General features: G+C 36.0%; 1 protein-coding gene, 1 long non-coding RNA gene and 1 gene segment (V, D, J or C); 2 read left to right on the top strand and 1 right to left on the bottom strand.

Annotated features, from left to right (window-relative positions):
- Positions 1–6,021: 6,021 nt before the first annotated feature.
- Positions 6,022–15,043, bottom strand: LOC308411876. The gene is made up of 3 exons (XR_013974465.1): positions 12,625–15,043; positions 11,816–11,892; positions 6,022–6,072 (listed from the first exon to the last, which is right to left on the bottom strand). It is a non-coding gene; the product is annotated as an uncharacterized lncRNA (long non-coding RNA).
- On the top strand, positions 6,443–10,124 carry LOC308411671 (uncharacterized protein). Its single transcript, XM_080905645.1, has 5 exons — positions 6,443–6,638; positions 7,378–7,453; positions 7,554–7,709; positions 8,155–8,244; positions 8,685–10,124. Exons 3-5 carry the CDS (start codon positions 7,605–7,607, stop codon positions 8,898–8,900), a joined length of 411 nt encoding a protein of 136 aa, XP_080761771.1. The 5' UTR covers positions 6,443–6,638; positions 7,378–7,453; positions 7,554–7,604; the 3' UTR covers positions 8,901–10,124.
- An 898-nt stretch (positions 15,044–15,941) lies between the features above and the next one.
- LOC308411394 (immunoglobulin heavy variable 3-30-3-like) lies at positions 15,942–16,392 on the top strand. The segment is given in 2 exons: positions 15,942–15,987; positions 16,073–16,392.
- The last annotated feature ends 3,894 nt before the right edge of the window (positions 16,393–20,286 follow it).

The following is a 20,286-nucleotide window of genomic DNA, read 5'->3' as shown; positions in this document are numbered from 1 at the left end:
TAAAGAATAAATATTTATACTTGTGTGTCAGTGAGATGATAGAAGGCTTCTTAATGGTTTAGCTTTAAAAATGTTGAATTCTGTGAGAAGATTAGCAGCTTCCTTTGAAAAAAAAAAATCAAAAATCTGATGTTGATTATAATGAGAGTGCCACATGTCTGGTTATTCTTTGTCTTGATATGTGAAATCAGAGGTTTAGAAAAACTATGCTCCAGAGAACATACTCAGCCACAATATACCCCATCAAGCTTGACTGCTATTTAAAGTTAAAGGCTCAGGACAAACCACCGTCACTTGAATGTGTTAATTCTGGTTAAAGTGCAACAGTATTTCTTCATTAGAAAACATTTGTTTGAGAAGAGAAGCTGCAATAAATCCCAGTGAAAACAGTTAAACAATACAAAAAGTGGACTGACTTTTTTTCTATTGATGATTTTGTAAACCATTGCCTTCTCCAAAAATACCAAATGGCTCCTGCAGAGGGAGGTCTATGCAAAGTTCTGCTCAGATATAAACACATCTTCATCAATTCTCATTTAGTTTCTTTACACAACAGCTTGGGACACTTTCTAACCACACATACGTGCTGATTATAAAGTGGTCTAAATTATGGAATGTATAAATTCCTGGAGTTTATTATTCATTATATGTTTCCACGGTAAGAAAACAGTGTATTATTTAAAACATAAAGACAATACTCTGATTTATGTTGGTTACTTTTTTTTCTTGTGTTTGCAGGAGTTTGGAGTGAGATCAAACTAGAGCAGTCTACCTCTGAGGTGAAGAGACCTGGAGAGAGAGTGAAGATGTCATGCATCATATCTGGCTATACCCTGACAGAGTACTATTTGCACTGGATACGACAGAGGCCGGGGAGAGCTCTGGAGTGGATCGGTAGAATGGATACAGGAGAAAACTCAGCTATCTATGGCAGTACTTTCCAAAGCCGTTTCGTCATGACTGAAGAAGACTCCAGCAGCAGACAGTATCTTGAGATCAAGAGTTTGACAGCAGAAGATTCTGCTGTTTACTTCTGTGCCCGTGAAAGCACAGTGACTGGAAACAGAGGAAGAGCTGTACAAAAACACCAACTACTAAAGGGATCTCACTGACTTATGGTTTTTCTCTTCACCTGAAAAATGACTTTGTTGTCTACATGTCACAGAAATTTTACTGTAAAACCGATGAGAAAATGTCTATTACTCATCATTTCAATATTATGTAATGATGCTAAACTGACATTGTAAAAAGCACACTTGAATTCACACTTGAATTCTGACTGTGTTACTCCTACATATTGTGACAAATCAGGACTGGACTGGAGATCCACTGTGGCTGTTGAATTGTTTGAGTTGGTCTACAAACTCAACTACAAACTGCTACAATAAAATTATACTCTACACTTCTTGTCAGACACTCTACAGTTCTTATTAGACCCCACTAAATAATTGATAGTATCAGTTTCAATGCCAGTTACACCCATTAATATGCAAAATAAAAGTAAAACTGATTTTTTTTAGCTTAGACATGGTGTTGTTATTTCTCCTACCTCACTTATGTTGGGTGGCATGGTTCTGAACATGCAGTTCAACAGAACAAGGAACAAGGTTACAAATGGATTCAGTTTATTCAATCAATCACATACAGCTCTATCAAACTTAATACTTAAAAGTAATAATTCCAAATTGGCATGCTTAAATTTAGTCTTGAATCTCTGAAAATGCAATGGATCAGGGAAGATCTTGGAAGTTTTAAGAACAAAATATAGTTTCTAAGTTCAGTACAAGACTGAAAACTCACAGTGACCATTGCTGACTTTTAGTTTCTGTACAGGCTCCACACCATAGTGAAACTAAATGATGCCCTTGCTTTGAGTAGTAAAAATGTGACACAATACAATTATACTAAACACCTTGGGGAAAAAACTTTTCCCAATCAAAAAGACAGCTTCCAAGGATTTGAGTGGATTAGTAGTGACTCAAACTTACTTAACTTAACTGAAGAACAAGTTCGGTGTCTCTACCAGCAAGACAGCGTCATTAAATGGGCAGATTGGTTCAATATCTTATCTTACAAGTCAGTTTTCAACAGAGGCTTTGTGTCAGCTGAGCAGAATATCAAAGAATACCAACATAATCTTTGTTCAGCACCTGCACTATTAACCTGATTTGTCCCTCTGTGACTTGAATCAGCTGTTTTTACACAATGGAGGAGATTTGGAAGCATTACAAAGGCTACAGGTACAATAAGACATAATGGAAGTTGTAACAAGACATTTAGAAATAGCACCTGGGCTGAAAATGCCACAGAAGAGCAAGAGAAGATGATCCTGATCAACCAAAGCTAATTTCAAAAGGTTTTGGATTATTAGGGGCTGGTTTCCAGTTTTTGATTATGCTTTGTTCAGACCAGGTTCAGAGTTTATCAGACAGAGAACTCTGTTGATCCTGTTTAAGCAAAAACCTGTTGCAGGTAATGAAGAAGAGGAAGAGATCTCCAGGCAGAACCAAACTCACCAGCTGTTTGCAGTGACAGAGGGCTGGTGAAGTGGAGGGAAAAATAACCACAAAAGGTGAACTGCAGTTTATAGTTCAGTCAGTTTATATTCAAATGGTCCTGGCAAAACATGTCCCAAATAGAGTGGATTAAAAAAGGTTCTGGTTACACAGAAACATTTTTGGATCATGTTGGATGTTCAATAATCTCTGAACAAACACAACCACATATGCTGAATATTTTAGTCAGGCTCTCAGTAAAATTCATCCGAACAGAAATTGTCCTGCTGCTGTGTCTTATATCCTATTAAAAGTGTATAAAGAAAGACAACACAATTCTCAAAAAAGAAAAAAAAGCTTTATACTTATTGCATAGAGTGCTGATAAGTATGTCACTATATAAACATTATTTACAAACAATATCAACAAATTATTTCAGCATTTCCACATGTACAGTTTTATTGATGGCATTCACAAATTTCTGTACTTGTACTTGAGATTCCATTTGTCAGTGTGTACAGTATTAAAGGAAGGTTTGCTAAAACTAATTTACCTAATCATCATTAATAACTGTAATACTTTTGAAAGGAAAGTAAAATAGGATTGACTTGAGTACTTTTTTAAAGTTAGTATTCATGGTAAGAAAAGAAAATCTGCAGCTATAAAGAAAAAAGGAAACAAAACAATAATAATAATTGCGTTACCTTATTAAGATGTGTGGAGTAAGATTAAAATTGACCAGCCTCCCTCAGTGATTTAAAATAAACTGCTGGAAGGTCTACTATACCACATCTAGTTATAATATGACAAGTTACAGCATTCAACATAAGCCAGAGAAAGAACCGGAGTAGAACTGGTAAATATCACTATCACTGTATTGTAGCTCATTACAAAATCATTTCAGGTTTTCTCTTAATGTGTCCTGAAGTCAAGTCAACAGGCATAAAATTAAAGATTCTGTTTATTATTATTATCACTGAAGATTCTATTTATTTCTTTGTTTATCTCTTTTGTTTGACGTGTGCATTTGCTGAAGCACAGAAACACCTGGCGTCATCATAATTATGTTGGAAAAGTTTTCTAATTAGCATTATGCGATATTTAATTTGTTTGTTTTTGGTTTCAGTTACAGCAATGGCCTGGCCTCCCTAAGACTGAATCTGCTTAGTCATCCCCCCCCCCCCCCCCCCCCCCCCTCCCTTGCCTCTGATTCATGAAAAGAAAAAAAAAACATGCAGTGCTACTCTACTCTTTTCCAGCTAATATAAAGCAACATTAGCTGTGCAAATCATTGTCTCTCTCCGAGAAGTCAAGCACACATTTTGGGAAATTAATTAAAGGAATTTTAGAGAAACATAAACAACTTATTTGTTTTTCCTTTTTTCACTTATTGTAAAACCATCAATCGATAGCATGTTAGTCATGATGACGTGTTTGGATTTCAGCGCTCGTCTGCTCACAGTTTCTCCGTGCCCACCTGCCTGCCTCCCTGCCCAGCGTTCAGTTCATCCTCGGATTACCGTCTCCTCTCACCCAGACCACCTCCCCTCTAAGCTTCGCCTCCGCCTGCGCATGATGACTACACCTTTACGTCTCTCCCCCTCCCCGGGAGTTCCTGCACTGGCTGATTACCAAGTGTCGGGTTCTCCATCCCGTCCACAACAGCCCCACGGCTTCCCCATGGACACTTCTAGTGCTCTTAATAGCTTTTTGTTTCATAGAAATGGCAAGTCGGCCATGTGTGTTTCAAAGTAAAGAGTTATGAATCACTGAGTTAAACAAGTGTGTCTTTAAGTGTAGGATTATGAATCATAGTGTGCCTCAAAGTTAATGTTAGTGCCAATCATGTTCTAAGTTCATGTTCCAGAGTAGAGTTTCTAGTGTGCTTTAAGATTATATTAGTTTGCTGGCAGCCTTCAGTTCCACAAGAGTGTTTTGAACTATTCCGTGATTACTTTGAGCTATTCTAGGTTATGGTACGCACTTTAAGCACCTCTCACCTTCATTCGCTTTTGCATCTATTGCACCACTGTAAATAAAGCTTTGTCACCCTCGGTCCCTGCGTCTCCAAGTGCTGTCTGCCTTAGAGTCTGTTTCCCACACTGGCCTCTGGCCGTGGCAGAAAGCACTACTTTTTAAAATGATATGCCAAACTAGGCAAATATATGTATGTATATTACTCCTGGCTGGTCACATTTTTAAAAATTATTCCAAGAAACCAGTATTGTCAGTATTAATCAGGTGCATAATTGTACAAATGAATATTTTCTTTCACTATGATTACTAGATTGCTGTATTTGTTGCTTACTTGTGTAACTGAGGAGTGAAAGGATAGTATTCATTGAGTCATTTTCTAATATTTGATGCCATTATAAACACACAGTATGGACATTTTTTTACCGGTTTCAGATTAGTTATGTCCTTCCTTCAAGGAGGAGCGAATGCAAAACAAAGGTGCCCTTCACCTTTACTTCTCTGACTGCAATGGGCCACAGAGAGCAGTGGACATTAAGTTTAACATGATGGACTGTAGAATAGGGCTGCTGTTTCTAACTCTATGTTGTGAAGGTGAAGGTCTTTGGATAATTGCTCTTAGTTTTTACTGATAGTGTAAATTGACTTATCCCTTTTTCATCTTTTTTTGTTTTCTTTTCACAGGTGTTTTTGGTCAGACTTTGACTGAGTCTGAACCAGCAGTAAAACAGCCTGGAGAATCTCACAGATTGACCTGTAAAGCCTCTGGATTCACATTCAGCAGCTATTGGATGGCCTGAGTCAGACAGGCTCCTGGAAAAGGGCTGGAGTGGGTCTCCACTGTCAGAAATGACGGTGGAAACAGTTACTATGCTCAGTCAGTTCAAGGCCGGTTCATTATCTCCAGAGACGACAGCAGGCAGCAGGTGTATCTGCAAATGAACAGTCTGAAGACTGAAGATTCTGCTGTTTATTATTGTGCTCGAGAGCCACAGTGATTAAAGTTGGCTTAGCAGCTGTACAAAATCTTACTGAATTCATCCTAACTGATATGCACATATGCATTTACAGACTTTACAGTGATGGTGTCAAGGTGCAGTGCAAACAACATACAATAGACCAATTCAAATTATTTTTTTAATAATGTCAAATCTATTAAGCATTATTACGGTATTAGTAAGTTATTAGCAAGTGTTTAAATTATTATTTATATAGAATTACTCCTCTATGAAACTTATAAATACAGATATGTTATTATGATTATTATTATTACTAGCAATAATTAAGTAGCAGTGTACAGCAGTGATAGCGATGGTGTAACAGTAATAGATGGATAAACATATATGTATTTATAAATGACAATTTTTAAATACAGATGCTAATAGTGTGACATTATTAGAAAGCGTTACCCAAATTCGTACTTCTATCTGATTTTGTCACAAAAACTGAAGTGGACTCAAGAGCAGGACAGAATAAACGCACAATGTGTTTAAAGTGATCACCAACTATGTGCTACATGCAAAGTGCAGGCGGGGATTGGCTCCAGGGGTCAGCGAGAACAGGCATCCAAAACTGCACTCCAGTAAGGGATTCCAGGGAAGGTCTGTACACAGGGAAACACACAGTGAGCAAAAACACAAGCAAAGGAGCCAGCAGCCATTTCTAGGACACATCTGATAAATTGATACTATCCATTGAGTGACAGTTCTCAAGGGAAAAATACCTTGATGATGCTGGATGTTAGAGCCCATCACCAAATGGAGCTGATAGAAGTGCAACATACACTCTAAAAAATGATTCATGGGGTTAGTAAGTAAAGCTTAAAATTAATAGCTTTTTCTGCATAAAAAATTAAGTTTGTTGCATGTACACATTGTAATCAGTTGATAACTTAATTTAATGAGTTGGTCGAAATGAAAATAAAGAAAACAGTCTTAGCTCAGTAATATATCGATTTTGAACAGACATTTCTGTGTTAACTTAACATGAAAGTGTATTCAGTTAATACAACTTAAAAATCTCGTAAGCGTCCTTTAAAAGCTGAGTACAAGGCTGACTTGCCCGGACATGTTGTGCTCTCAGACCACTGATCGAAAGAAACGGAGGCAAAGAGAGAAAGCAGAGAAGCGGCATTTTGTACGGAACATTATCAAACGTTAAAGCTTTGTGGTGAGTACAATTTTTTGCCTTGTTTTATTCACAGCAGCTAATAACTCTAACTTTAACTCTATCAACACGCACTGCAAGAAATCCTTTTTACACAACACTAAACTCTTCCTCGGCGAGTGGTGGTGATAAGCTAGTAACGTTACACTTCTGGCTAACTTGTGAAGTAATTCAACCGTAACATTAGTCTTTGTTAAGTTTTGTTTTACGGTGGCAGCCAAATGGTGTTAATTGACACTGAGCTTCTGTAGCAGTAGTTTTAACTCTGCAAAGACAGGGTAATACATGTTTTTCTTCTTTCTACTTTGAAATCGTTGCAGCGTTGATGAAGGTTTGACCAGCAAAAGGCTGGGCCATTTTACATTCATGACTAAACAAATGTAGGTTACTGAGTATACATTCGGTTTAACATCGATGCATTTTGATGTTTAAGTCCTAGAGTTATTTTTATGTGAGATTGAAGTTTGTTAATTGAGCCCTAGCTGAAGAACAGCCTGTGTCAAAGTTCAGTCAAAAAACGCGGGCGAGGAAGCGAACGCCATGTTGTAGAAACGCCACAGGAAAGATCTTAAGTAACATTCATAAACTAGTTGTTTTAATGACATTACATTGAGTGTGCATTAGCACATAAAATATAATTTTGCTCTTTTGGGTGTTAACTGCAGATACATAAGCGCAGTTGTATCACTTAAGAAAAAATATCTTTGATTTGGAAACATAACATAACATTCTCCATTCGCAGGCAGGAAGTTGTCAATCAAGCACCAAAAATCAATGACCTGAAAGAAAGATGGCCTGCTCTTTTTGATGCAGTTCAGGTAAATATTTTTCCATAAGATAATTTGCAGTATGTATTCTTTTAAAGTAAATTGTATACATTAACATGTTGTGCCTATTTGTGCCTTTTTTTATATACAGATAAACCAAGAATTCAGAAGGATCACCACTGTTAACCTGGAGACAACATTCATGGCAAAGCTGGACCAGTACTCTCAGAAAATAATGTCCTTGCTGTCCTCAAGAGGAGGGGCTGCAAAAATGCGCATTCGGCGCATCCAGAACATGCTGCTAGAGGTATGAATGAATGAAATGTAGTTTATTTCAAATAGGATAATCCACTTTTTTTTTCCAATAGGTGATATTGAGTCTTAAAAGGTAGCTGTTTACAACTCAACTATGTCAAATTATTGTTTAGAGCTTGAGGCACAAATATCAATTAAAACTATAAATACTTAATAATAAAACAAATTATAGGTGATGTGGATCATGATTGGCAGAGTAATTTGCAAGATTTTGCAGTTTTTCTATTTGTTACCTGGATTTTTCAAGTTCATGAATTGATCATTTCAGAGAAATGGCTCTGAAATGATCAATTCATTATTTTGATTATCACTGGAAATCTATAATTGGTACAGTTCAGGCCATATAAAGTCAATCCTTTTTTTTTTTTTTTTGGATGTAATTATCAAAAACCCATCCTCCTCGAAGAGCAGTTCGACATTCTTTTTCTTATTCACAGGACGATTCTGTGGAGAGAAGGCGAGAGGTCGCTATCCGTGGCTTAGTGGTGTATCTCAGGGAAAAGGAGGAGGATCTCTTCAAAGAGCAGGTAAATCAGACATGACTATACTTTGTATTAGAGCTACGATCTAATCTATTATTAATTGATTTCTAAATTAATCGGCAACTATTTTGATAATTGATTGATCGGTTTAAGTAATTATTTTAGAAAAAGAAGTCCAAATTCTCTGGTTTCAGCTTCATAAATGTGAATCGTTTCTGGTTTCTTTACTCCTCTATGACAGCAAACTGAATATGTTTGACATTTGAGGTCATCATATTGGGCTCTGAGAAACATTGACATTTTTCACCATTTTCTGACATTTTCTGGACCAAACAACTAATCAGATAATCGTCAAAGGAGCTTGCAAAGAGAACCTTCACAGACATAATCAGATAACTAAAATTGTTAGTTGCAGCCCTATTTTGTGTTACTCTCATGTATAAGTATGATTACTTAAAACATTTATATTGATTCTGATCTACCAGGATGGTGGCGGCGATATTACCAATGAAGTGATGAAGATTGTAACCAGAGGTGCCACAACGTCTGATCCAGCCAGCGCAAGGATCATACTTGAAGGAACAGAAGTCCTAGCAGACCTGGATGTACCCAGAGCCTGTGCCTTGCTAATGGGGCTGATATATGCACTCAACCTCAGCTACCCAAAAGAACTGAAAAACACTTTTGAAAAACACTTTTGAAGTGTTTCAAAAGATATTCCTCGAGCTGGATGATCTGAAAGCCAGTCCTAAGGTAATGTCACTAAAAAGTAAACTGTTGTACTAAAAAATGTGAAGAGTGAGGCTATCCTCAAATTAAACGGGAAATGTTCCACTGTTGTTTGCAATGTGTTGTGTTACATACTGTACAGTAGGCAGTAGGTGTAAAGTTGAGCGTTGAGCATTAAGTACACCTAGTTAAAAATAATGCACTTTAAAAGGATAGCTCAGGTCTTTTGAAGTGAGGCTGTATATGAGGTACATATGTATTGTGAGTGTATTACACACAGTAGATGGCAGTCAGTAAGCTCCACCTACGGAGAAGCAGACGGGGCCACCGGCACGCAAGATGAGCCTCCATCCTAATAAAACTGATGTCAGTTTAAATGTACATTATATCAAGAATATGTTTACTGCTTTATTTTGCTATCAGACAGCCTTTTCTGTGAGGAAAGAGAAGTTCTACTGCTTGTTGTTTCAATCGCTCTGGCCCACCAGCGTCCATGGACAAAAACAGCAATTTTACCTGACAGCACACAGGAGTTGCTGGTCTCCTGCTGCCTTGATCAGTAAGTGTAATTGTGTTATTTGGTGACTTTGGTGTTAGTTTGGGTTAGTTCAGATTTACCAAAGTCACACAAACAAACTGAGCCTATCGTGCGTGTTGGTGGCAGGAATGTGCTGACTGCTGTCTACTGTGTGTAATACACTCACAATGTACTTCATACTTAAAAAAACCTAAACTATCACTTTAACACAAACAAACTTGAATCAGAGCATGACTGTCAAAATGTTCAGTCTTTTTGAGACAGATTTACAGGGGTGTTTTATGTCATTTATTTTATGGAGGCAACAATTTTGTCTGCTATTGAAATGTCAATGAGTCTGGAATGGTGGACTGGTGTTCTAATAAACAGTTTGATCATAAAACTGGAATTTCAATGTGTAATTTATTGTATAATTGTAAGTTATAAGTTATTGTAAGTTATTAGTACTCAAAAAAATTAAGGTAACAATTTGCATGGATATTTCTGAGTAGAATAAAAGTAAAAAAATAAGTTTTAATAACTAAATGGAGTAATTTTTTAAACAATTAAAATTAAGTTGGTTCAACTTAATTAAGCTTGTAGAGGACAAAGCAAATCATGTTGTTTGTACGTAAGGAATAGAGTTTGCCTAACTAGAGAACTCTTGTGGCATTTACGCTATAGTGGCTAAGCTGAAGTAACTTAAAAAGATCCATGCAAATTGTTACCTTAATTTTTTTTACGTTAAGCCAGCAGATCTTTTTTTAGAGTGTACTTTGGTTGTAATCACTCATCACAGCATCTCTGAAGGAACAAGATATCAACCTGTAAGCAGATGTGTAATAGTAGAAGGCCACACCAAGTGCCACTCCAGCTAAGAACAGGAAGCTGAGGCTACACACAGGACACAGGCTCACCAAACTGGACAACAGTTCAAATCAATGAAATGTTATTTATATACTTTATATAATCCGTTTATGAATCGGTGGTTACAAGACCTGGAGGGCTGCATGCATTGAACTGTACAGCTTTGAATTCACCATCAGTTGCTTCTTACAGTAAGTCAAACATAAAAAATAAACAAATAAATAAATAATATTACATATTTATTTGTCTCTGGTCACATGCATATTCATTAGCTCATAAGGCTACCGTGCTTTCACACACAGTTTCAGTTCCTCAGAAGCTATTTCCCTATAGTATCATGTTAGATCTTCGTTCTCACACATCTGCAGAAACTGAAAACATCAAGGGTACTTTATGCAAACCAGAAACGACAAACCAAAGTTTACATACTACAGAATCTTGTATGTTAGCAGTACAACTGCACAAATACATTTAAAAGTATCCCAAGCAAAAAATAATAATTTTTCCAGTATGTTGTTTTGATTTTTGAATTTTTATCATGCATTAAAGGAGGGCATATAGTGAGTTTATTATCTCCAGTAAAAACATTAAAATAAATGTAGACAATAACCTTAGTCTATATGGAGGCCCATTGAATTGTTTATCTTTTAATAAACATATTTCATTAGGATTTATATTATTTGTTAATGCACAAGAAAATATCAATTGTTTTAAAAATAAATCTTTTAATTTTGACGTTATTAGTTTCGAGCAAGAACAGAGTAAATTCAGTCGTTCAGTTATTGTAAATGCTGCCTTTTCAAAAAGAATACAGTTGGGTGAATGATGACAATAATGAAGCTGATGTGATTTCCAGGTACGTGATCCCTTTTCTAGACAGAATAATAGAATCTATCCAAACTCAATACCTCTCGAGTTACCAATCTTCTCGTGACAACATGTTGTCATCATCTGTCAAGTCTCTTATTTTTTGGCAGATTTCACATAGCCTGGATCAGCCAGCATGCATGGAAAGGACTATTAGTTATATAGGCTGTTGTATATTTGTTAGATTGGTTGAACTTATACCTAATTGCTTGAAAGTAATCCGATGGACTTGGAGTTGAGTCAGAGGGCATCCAGTGGTTTTCTTTTGGGCAGTGTTTTTTCCTACTCTCAGACTCATTTCTCCTTCAACATATTAATCACTTATACTTTTATTTATCTCTTTAATTAAATAAATAAAGATGATTTACTATTAGTAAATATGACTCTCTCAGATTTAGGGAGAGAAGCCAGGGGGACTTCAATCTCTCTCTGTTCCACCTATCTCGACAACATGAACAAAAACCTCACATCGCCTGAACACATTTAAATCAACCAGAGAAGGAGTCATCAGACCACTAATGGCCTTAAAGAGGGCTCAAACAAAGATCAATACAAAACAGCTGCAGATGATGTCTCTTATCTTATCACTTTAAGTAAAATGCTTTGCTAAATCAACACTTAGCTGTGGACACTTACTTGTTTGGTTTTACTTAACAAGAAGGGAATGTGTTGAATTTTCTGAGGAGCGCTACATGTTTTTCTGTGTCTGACATCTGCAAACAGAGAGAACAACAAACGTGTTTGTTAACAAAAATCTCCTAATTTTGTTTAGATAAAGCTAAAGTAAAGTGTATTTGCATTTGCATTTGATATCACAAAAAATAAATAAGAAAGTAAAACAATGTATGAATAAATATTGCAGGTAAAACCTTCTGCAGAAACAGCCTTTTGTATCTGAAATAAAGTGAATCACTTTAGGTGAAAAAATGAAAACAGCCATTTAGAGTCTAGTTAGATCAACACAGAATCTTATATAATTTATAATTTATTATGACATTTACTTTTCAATTCACAGGATTAAAATTTCAACATTCCCACATAGCCCCATCCATGATTATGCAGCCAGGGGAACACCTGACCATTAACTGTCAGGTTTCTTGGCAGGGGAGGAGCTCCCTGATGATTTTAAAGAGTCTCCTCACTCCAACAATATTTACATTTATATTTATGTGAATCATAATTTTGTAAATGCATAATTATTTAATGAAGAAATGGAAATAAAAAAGTATTATCATTCTGTTTCATATTTCAGCCAAATGAATGGATGCTCCATAGATGTGTATTTTCAACATAAATTATTATTAATACACACACGTAGGGGAAGTATCTTTTTCACAGTATAAGTAAACTGAACATCCACAAAATATTTTTGAATGAAATTATAAACTGTGTGTAAAGCAGGGACTCTGCTTTCAGTTTTATCTGACAGAGATTATGTCTCTCACCAGGCCTTGGAAAAACTGTGACCCTCAGAAAAACTGGAGGAGGTGTCTAGGGAGAGGGAGGTTCGGGTTTCCCTGCTGAGGCTCTTGCCCCTGTGACCCATTTCCAGATAAGTTGAGGCAAATGGATAGATGGAAAGAAGAGAGATTCAACATAAATATCAGAGAAAGCAACAAATAATTTGCATGCAAAAACCTGTAACACATTTGCTGAGGTAAAGTACATTTTTATGAACAAAGAACAAATAATTTTCAAAACATCATTTCAAAGTGTGGCGAAGGACAGTATCATAATGTACTAACGGCACTCCTATTTATCATCTATATTAACAATATTAACTATCTATAGAAAAAACACCAATATTTGTTATTTGTTTTCCTATTATTATTAAAATGTTTGCGCAGGAGTATGTTATCTGAAAAATGTGCATTTCCAAGCAAGTTACTAAAACAATCAAAAAAATGAATAGAAGGCGATTATCAAAGTTTTCAGTGAAACTGATTTGCACCCAAGCCTTAGCTTTTATGTTTTTAAATACCATCTTTCAAAGATCCTAATCAGCTTTACACAGCACAGAACCAGCGACCATTTGGCGGGCGACAGAGAAGGGAGTGTGAGTTTAATCAATTTAGATCCAAATGCAGCATTTCAAAAAGAGTGTCAGTGTGTCATTATCTTCGGTTCATATTTACTATAGTATGTTGCGGTTAGACTGTGATGTTATCTGTTGGATGGCACATACCTTTCTCAAACTAAATACCAAAAAAATAAAGTAAAATTGAACACATTGTCCAGTCATACAAATCTAATAGTTACTACAATCCTTTCCTTTCTGCTATAGATAAACAGTCATTGTCACATCCAACTGCAATCCTCCAGATTAGCTTGTCACTGCATTAATTTCATTTGTTGTGATGTTACCTGAAATAGTGCCTGAGTAAAAGGAATCATTTGCTTGCCTTAATTCTTGTTTGACGACAGCTGTGCCCTGTTGTCTCATCTAAAAAACAAAAAATATTTTCCAAGCATCTTTACAATGAGATGCATCAGCTACTATCCATGTCTTTCATTTTCTGTTGCACTCATTGTTATCCTTCTTCTTGCAGTTATTTCACAAGGCCAGTGGGGTGATTGCAGGTTAAACCATCATCCTTTCAACAGCAGAACTGCAATACTGAAGCATTATTCAAACCACAAAGATAAACTTACATCACTTTATACCCAACTTCACTTCCAGATGTTTTTAGGTCAGTGTGTTATTGATGGTTGAACAACATAGTGTTGAACAAGCTTATTTGGAGTGAGTTTCAGAGATGAGTTTAACCTTTTTGCCAAAGTAATCATTTGAAAAATTGTGAAAACTCCTCACTTAAGTAAGGCGGAGTCTATGCAAAACATCTTCCACCACTACTTATCCATCTGTTGGAAAAGATAACAGACAACTCACTTTGTAGTACTGTATCATGGATTACAAGACAAGATTGCTCCTTTCAGTTATTTGGTGGGCGGGTGAGGATTTCCCCTGATGTAACATTCTCTTATTTTTGGAGAATAATTCATTATTCATTTATTTATTTATTTGTCTTACCAGGTGTAATGGTCAGACTCTGACACAATCTGAACCAGTGGTTAAAAGACCTGGAGAATCTCACGGATTGACCTGCACAGCCTCTGGATTCACATTCAGAGACTACTGGATGGTTTGGTTTAGACAGGCTCCTGGAAAAGGACCAGAGTCGATTGCTTTTATCAGCACTTCAACTTATAGTTATGCTACCTCTTATCCCCAGTCAGTCCAGGGTAGATTCACCATCTCCAGAGATGACTCCAGCAGTAAACTCTATCTACAGAGGAACAGCATGAAGACTGAGGACTCAGCAGTTTATATAAGTTTTTTGAAAGTTGTATTTCACAGGAGAGAACCTGTGCTGTAAGATTGAACAAAAACTATTCAAATTCTCTTTGAATTTAAGCATACAGTCTTTGTGTTTATTCTACATTTACCTCATTATATTGCATATAATCAGTTAGAAGCTTAAACATAAAGTTGAAAAAATGTAATTGAAACCAGGCTATTGATCAAGTAATTGTGATTAATCACGATTAATTACAGAAAACTGTGCAAATAATTAGTTAATTTTTTTGATCTATTGACAGCACTATTTTTTTTTCTTAATTAACATGTGTTAATATGTAGACAGGTTAGATTAGGAAAAGACAAGGACTGAAATTGAGTAAATTACTAGCAAATACTATACTTTCTCAGTTCAGAACAGAAGTGAAAACTCACAGTGGACTTTCCCAAAAACAATAAAAATAAAACAAATCAGTTAACACATTAACAGTTTGTATATTTGCAGCAACATAACAATCTGGTTGTGAAGTAGCAGGAGACAAAACAAACAAACAAACACCCAAAAAATAAATAATGAAAAATCTCTTCATTGTGTCCTTTACTCATTCCAATGCTCAGAAAGACGGCAAACAAAAGAAAAAAATGTCTCATAATTCAACTGTTAAAAAAAGAGATGTGGGCATGAACACAGAACTGCACAGCCTCTGGATTCACATTCAGCAGATATGCTATTCTCTGAGGACAAAAAGACCTAGCAGGAGAGTCATGTATCCTATCTGGCTATAGTCCAGCGAGTTCCAATATTGGCCGAATATGACAGAGACCAGGAAGAGCTGTGGAGTGGATTGGGTATATGGGCACAGGCAGTCCTCAAATACTTGATTTTGTAATTTGAATTAAAAGTATTAATATTCATTTTTTAATATTAATTAATATTAATGTTTTGTTGAAAGATTCAAAAGCCCTTTACTGACAAAGCACTGATTCCAAGGACCAAATGACAACATACACACACACTGCAATATAAACAGGTCTGTGAGACACAACATACAGTATGTTCACACTCACACACGTGTTTGAACCTGAAAACTATACAAAAAATGCAAAAGACCATCATTTTAATACTAAGCTTTTCTTACTGTCTGTATTGTGATTAATATTTCTTTTTTAAATTTTACAGAGGAAAATGGAAATGCAATTTTATCTGAGTGTTATTATAGTAATTAATCTCAATTATAAAGAGCAATAATAGCATACAATAATGAAATGTTTACAGTGATCACCTGCATTAAAAAATAAACCATTTGTAGCTGGTACCTGTAACCTAGTAAAGCTGTTGTGTTTGTAGAACAAGAGCATGGCTTAAAAACCTGTGAGGAGGAGTCAATGCAAAACCTGGATGTCTTAAACCTACTTTAGCTGCAGAGGGCTTGACAGAGACAATTGTTCACACAGTTTAACATGATGGCCATAAAAACAGGAATGCTTCTTTTTATTGCTTTATGGGCAGGTGAGACCTTTCACTGATGCTGAATCAAATTTGTCTTTCAAGGATAAACAATTTACAACATGTAACTATTGTCTTGTTCTGACAGGTGTTGATGGTCAGACTCTGACAGAATCTGAACCCGTGGTTAAAAGACCAGGAGAATCCCACAGACTGACCTGTACAGGCTCTGGATTCACATTCAGCAGCCACTTAATGGGATGGGTCAGACAGGCTCCTGGAAAAGGCCTGGAGTGGGTTGCCACTATCGATGTTACTAGCAAATACTACGCACAGTCAGTTCAAGGCCGGTTCACCATCTCCAGAGACAACAACAGACAGCAGGTGTATCTGGACATGAACACTCTGAAGACTGAAGATTCTGCTGTTTATTATTGTGCTCGACACAGACAAAGCCACAGTGTCTGATGCTGGCTGAGCAGCTGTACAAAATCCTGTTCCACATATTTTTATTATTTTGATCAATCCCAAGGAAGAAGTGTGTCTTTATGTTTAGTTCCTCTTGCTTTACTTAAACCTTTAAAAGCAGTGAAACAGTTAAACATTGTGCACCAACCCTAAAACACATAAATTACTCACATTACCTTGCTGTTTGCAGTTAAAAGCAAGATGTCAGTGTGGTTATCGCAGTGGCATGACCTACCTACAGGAAAAAGAAAATCAACAGCACATCTCAAAATTACATACAATTGATAAACACAGAGTTCAATGAAGCAGTCATTTTAAGGTGCCCTTTAATGCAAGGTAAATAATGTAAGGAAAGAGTGAGAGACTCTTTTAATTCTCTCTGAGTAACCACTTGTTGCAGGTAAGGAGGAAGAACTCCATTTTAAGAAAACGAGACTTACAGACAGAACCAGACTCATCAACCATTTGCTTTGTCCAGCTGAACTAAGCAGCAGGAAAAAAAGAATCATTTTGTACGACTCAAAATATTTTTGTTTACTGTTAAGGCCGTATGATGGCATGATTTTAGCTAACAAAGAAAGGTCCCAACTCCATCTTACCTATGAGAGCAAATTTACTACAAAACATGTTTTGTTAAATGCAGTGTAACAATTTTAGGTTCTCACCAAGCGAAAGCAAAGTGAGTTCGTTGTTGTCAGTTTTTCCTGTTAGGAGTCTATGCAAAACTTAGACATTTCTCTCTTTTTAAATGAGCACAGAGGATAGTAAAGAACAAAAAACAACATGTTGGACTACAGGACAGGACTGTTGCTTCTAGCTCTCTGCTGGGCAGGTGAAGATTTTCACTGATCTCAGTATGTACATGCATTGTTTCTGTTTGTGACACAATTTAGGTGGTTTTTTAAAACATATCTTACCAGGTGTTGATGGTCAGACTCTGACACAATCTGAACCAGACCTACTTAAAAGACCTGGAGAATCTTTCGGTCTTTTTACGTGTCTCAACAAATCAGCTCTGGATCGCCTTCAGTCTGCAGAATGCAGCGGCAAGACTTTTAACTGGTACAAACAAGAGGTCACACATTACTCCAGTTTTGGCTTCTCTTCATTGGTTGCCTGTAAATTTTAGGGTTCAGATTAAAATTTTAGTTGTAACTTTTAGAGCTCTGCACGGTGAAGCTCCCCAGTATATCTCTGACCTGTTGAAACCTCATGCTTCATCCGAGCACTTAGGTCTTCAGGTCAGAGGCTACTGGTGGTCCCATGTACTAGGTTTAAAACACGTGGGGATCAGGCTTTTCAGGCACTGGCACCGAGGCTGTGGAACTCTCTGCCGTTGTCTTTACGCTGTCTAGACTCTACTGACTCCTTTAAAAAGCAGCTGAAGACATTTTTATACAAACGGGCTTTTAATTAATTTTAACTTGTATGTCTGATCTTATTGTGAAGCACTTTGTGATTTTTATCTGTGAAATGTGCTATATAAATACATTTTACTTACTTTTACTTACTAGAATCTGGATTCACATTCAGAAGCTCCTGTATGGTTTGGGTCAGACAGGCTACTGGAAAAGGACCGGAGTGGATTGCTTTCATACACACTTCAAGTTTTAAATATTCTACGTATTATTCCCAGTCAGTCCAAGGTAGATTCATTATCTTCAGAAATGATTCCAGCAGTAAACTTTATCTACAGATGAACAGTTAGAAGACTGAGGACACAGCACTTTATTACTGTGCCCGAGAGAGACACAGTGAGAGACAGCAATAGAAATGCCATACAAATATATGTTCCTCTTTTTACGATCAGCAGGGAATATTTGGTAAACTCGGGCCTTTTTCCTACATTTTAAACATTCATTGTAAAAATTTAATACAGTGTGTCTTGCCCAGTGTCACCTTGCTTTACTAGGTCACCTCACACTAGTTTCATCACCAAAACTAGGGAGAGTTTGGCATGCCCATTAAAAGACAATATAAACACAATTTCCAACACATTAAAAAAGAATAACATAAATGCTTTTAAAAATAAATTAAACATACACTGTCATTATAACATACAGTATAGATTACTGATAAACGCTTATAAGCAATCAATCAATCATTACAGCATTTCATCAGAAGTGTGCTGTTTAAATATTAAACAATAATCTGCAGGCTGAGGAGAAGCCATCACCTCTTGAGTAACAAAATCAAAAACATGACTCTAAATAAAATAAGCTACATTTTTCTTTTCGAAATAAAATATATCACTATTACTTGGTTTGCAAGAACTGGTTTGAGATTAAAAGGTTAAATAAACAGTAAATCCCACTGAGAACAGTTACACAATACAAAAAACATTGAGGAAAATAAATCAACAACTCCACAAACATTTTTTTAGAAATACTGCACATAAAAGACACAGTGAGAGAGAGCAATAAAAACATACTTCCTCTATTCATCCTCACCAGGGAATATTTCGTAAATTGAAGCATTCTTTCCCATAATAAGACATTTTATTTTTAAATGTTCTCTTCCAACACATCATCAAAGAAGAAATAGTATTTGTTAAACAATGGATAAAACATACAGATCCTGAGATTCGTGGTGAAGAGCTCTTGAACAATTATTTTTAATAATTAAACATGAAACAACTATAGAAACTAAAAAAAAAACTTTATGTACCAATCGATTTGGGACAGTTCCCACTTGGGAAAAGTGAACAGTCAAACCCTGCTCTGTAAAAAGTCAGACATAATGTAGGGTAAAAAGTCAGACATGTGACAATGTGAAAATTGTTTTTAAACTTTAGTAAGTGTATGAAACTATATTTATCAGTCTGAGAACTGAGTTTTTTTGAATAACAAATGGCTCCTGTAGAGGGAGGTCTATGCAAAGTGTAGCTTCTTTATCTACATGTTGCAACCAATTCTCATTTAGTTTGTTACAGAACATCTGCAGGACATTTTTTAACCATACAAATAATCAAGTGTTCTAAATTATGGAATATATGATTCTTTGGAGTTTATTATTCATTTATTTTCTCCGAGGTAGGAAAAATATTTATTCTTTATAATATGAAGACAAGTCTGATTCACAACAAGCAAACTTTCTCTTTTTGTTTGTTTGTTTGTTTGTTTGTTTGTTTGTTTGTTTGTTTGTTTGTTTGTTTGTTTTTTGATATTTACTTACAGGAGTTTGGAGTGAGATCAAACTGGAGCAGTCTGCCTCTGAGGTGAAACGACCTGGAGAGAAAGTGAAGATGTAATGTACCCTTTCTGGTTATAGACTGACAAGCTACAATATACACTGGATACAACAGAGGCCGGGCAGAGCTCTGGAGTGGATTGGGTATATGAGCACTGGCAATAATTCTCCTGGCTATGCCAGTTCTTTTCAAAGTCGTTTCATCATCACTGAAGAAGACTCCAGCAGCAGACAGTATCTTGAGATCACAAGTCTGACAGCTGAAGATTCTGCTGTTTACTTCTGTGCCCGTCGAAGCACAGTGACGGAAAACAGAAGAACAGCTGTACAAAAACACTTAAATAGCCATGTGACTTAGATGACTTTGAAGTTTCCCTTCATATGCAGTAAATAAATAAATAAAATAATAAATTAACAAATTAAAAAAAAACAACTCTTTACATATATCCTTTTACTGTAAGAAAATGAGATTGTATTAATTATGCAATTAATACTAAATTCCCAGGGTAAAAGGGACAGTTAAATTTAAGCAATAGCCTGAAGAAAGACAGGATAATTTTGAGAAGTAAAATGATTAACTGATGTATTATTGGAAGGTGTGTGGATGATCCTCTCTGTTTGATTAAGATGTATTCCTTATTTTATTTGCCTATATTTTCTCTTTTTGCATCTGTTAATGGGACCCAAATACTTTTGTAGACTGAT

The sequence above is a fragment of the Rhamphochromis sp. 'chilingali' genome (genome assembly GCF_963969265.1).
Source record: "Rhamphochromis sp. 'chilingali' genome assembly, chromosome: 15".
Classification (NCBI taxonomy): Eukaryota; Metazoa; Chordata; class Actinopteri; order Cichliformes; family Cichlidae; genus Rhamphochromis; species Rhamphochromis sp. 'chilingali'.
This window is presented reverse-complemented; position numbering and strand designations above follow the sequence as displayed.

Coding starts and splice junctions, on each gene's coding strand:
- LOC308411671 (XM_080905645.1), top strand. CDS start 7,605: ATGGCAAAGCTGGACCAGTACTCTCAGAAAATAATGTCCTTGCTGTCC. Junction 7,710..8,154: donor TCCAGAACATGCTGCTAGAG/GTATGAATGAAT, acceptor TCTTATTCACAG/GACGATTCTGTGGAGAGAAG. Junction 8,245..8,684: donor AGGATCTCTTCAAAGAGCAG/GTAAATCAGACA, acceptor CTGATCTACCAG/GATGGTGGCGGCGATATTAC.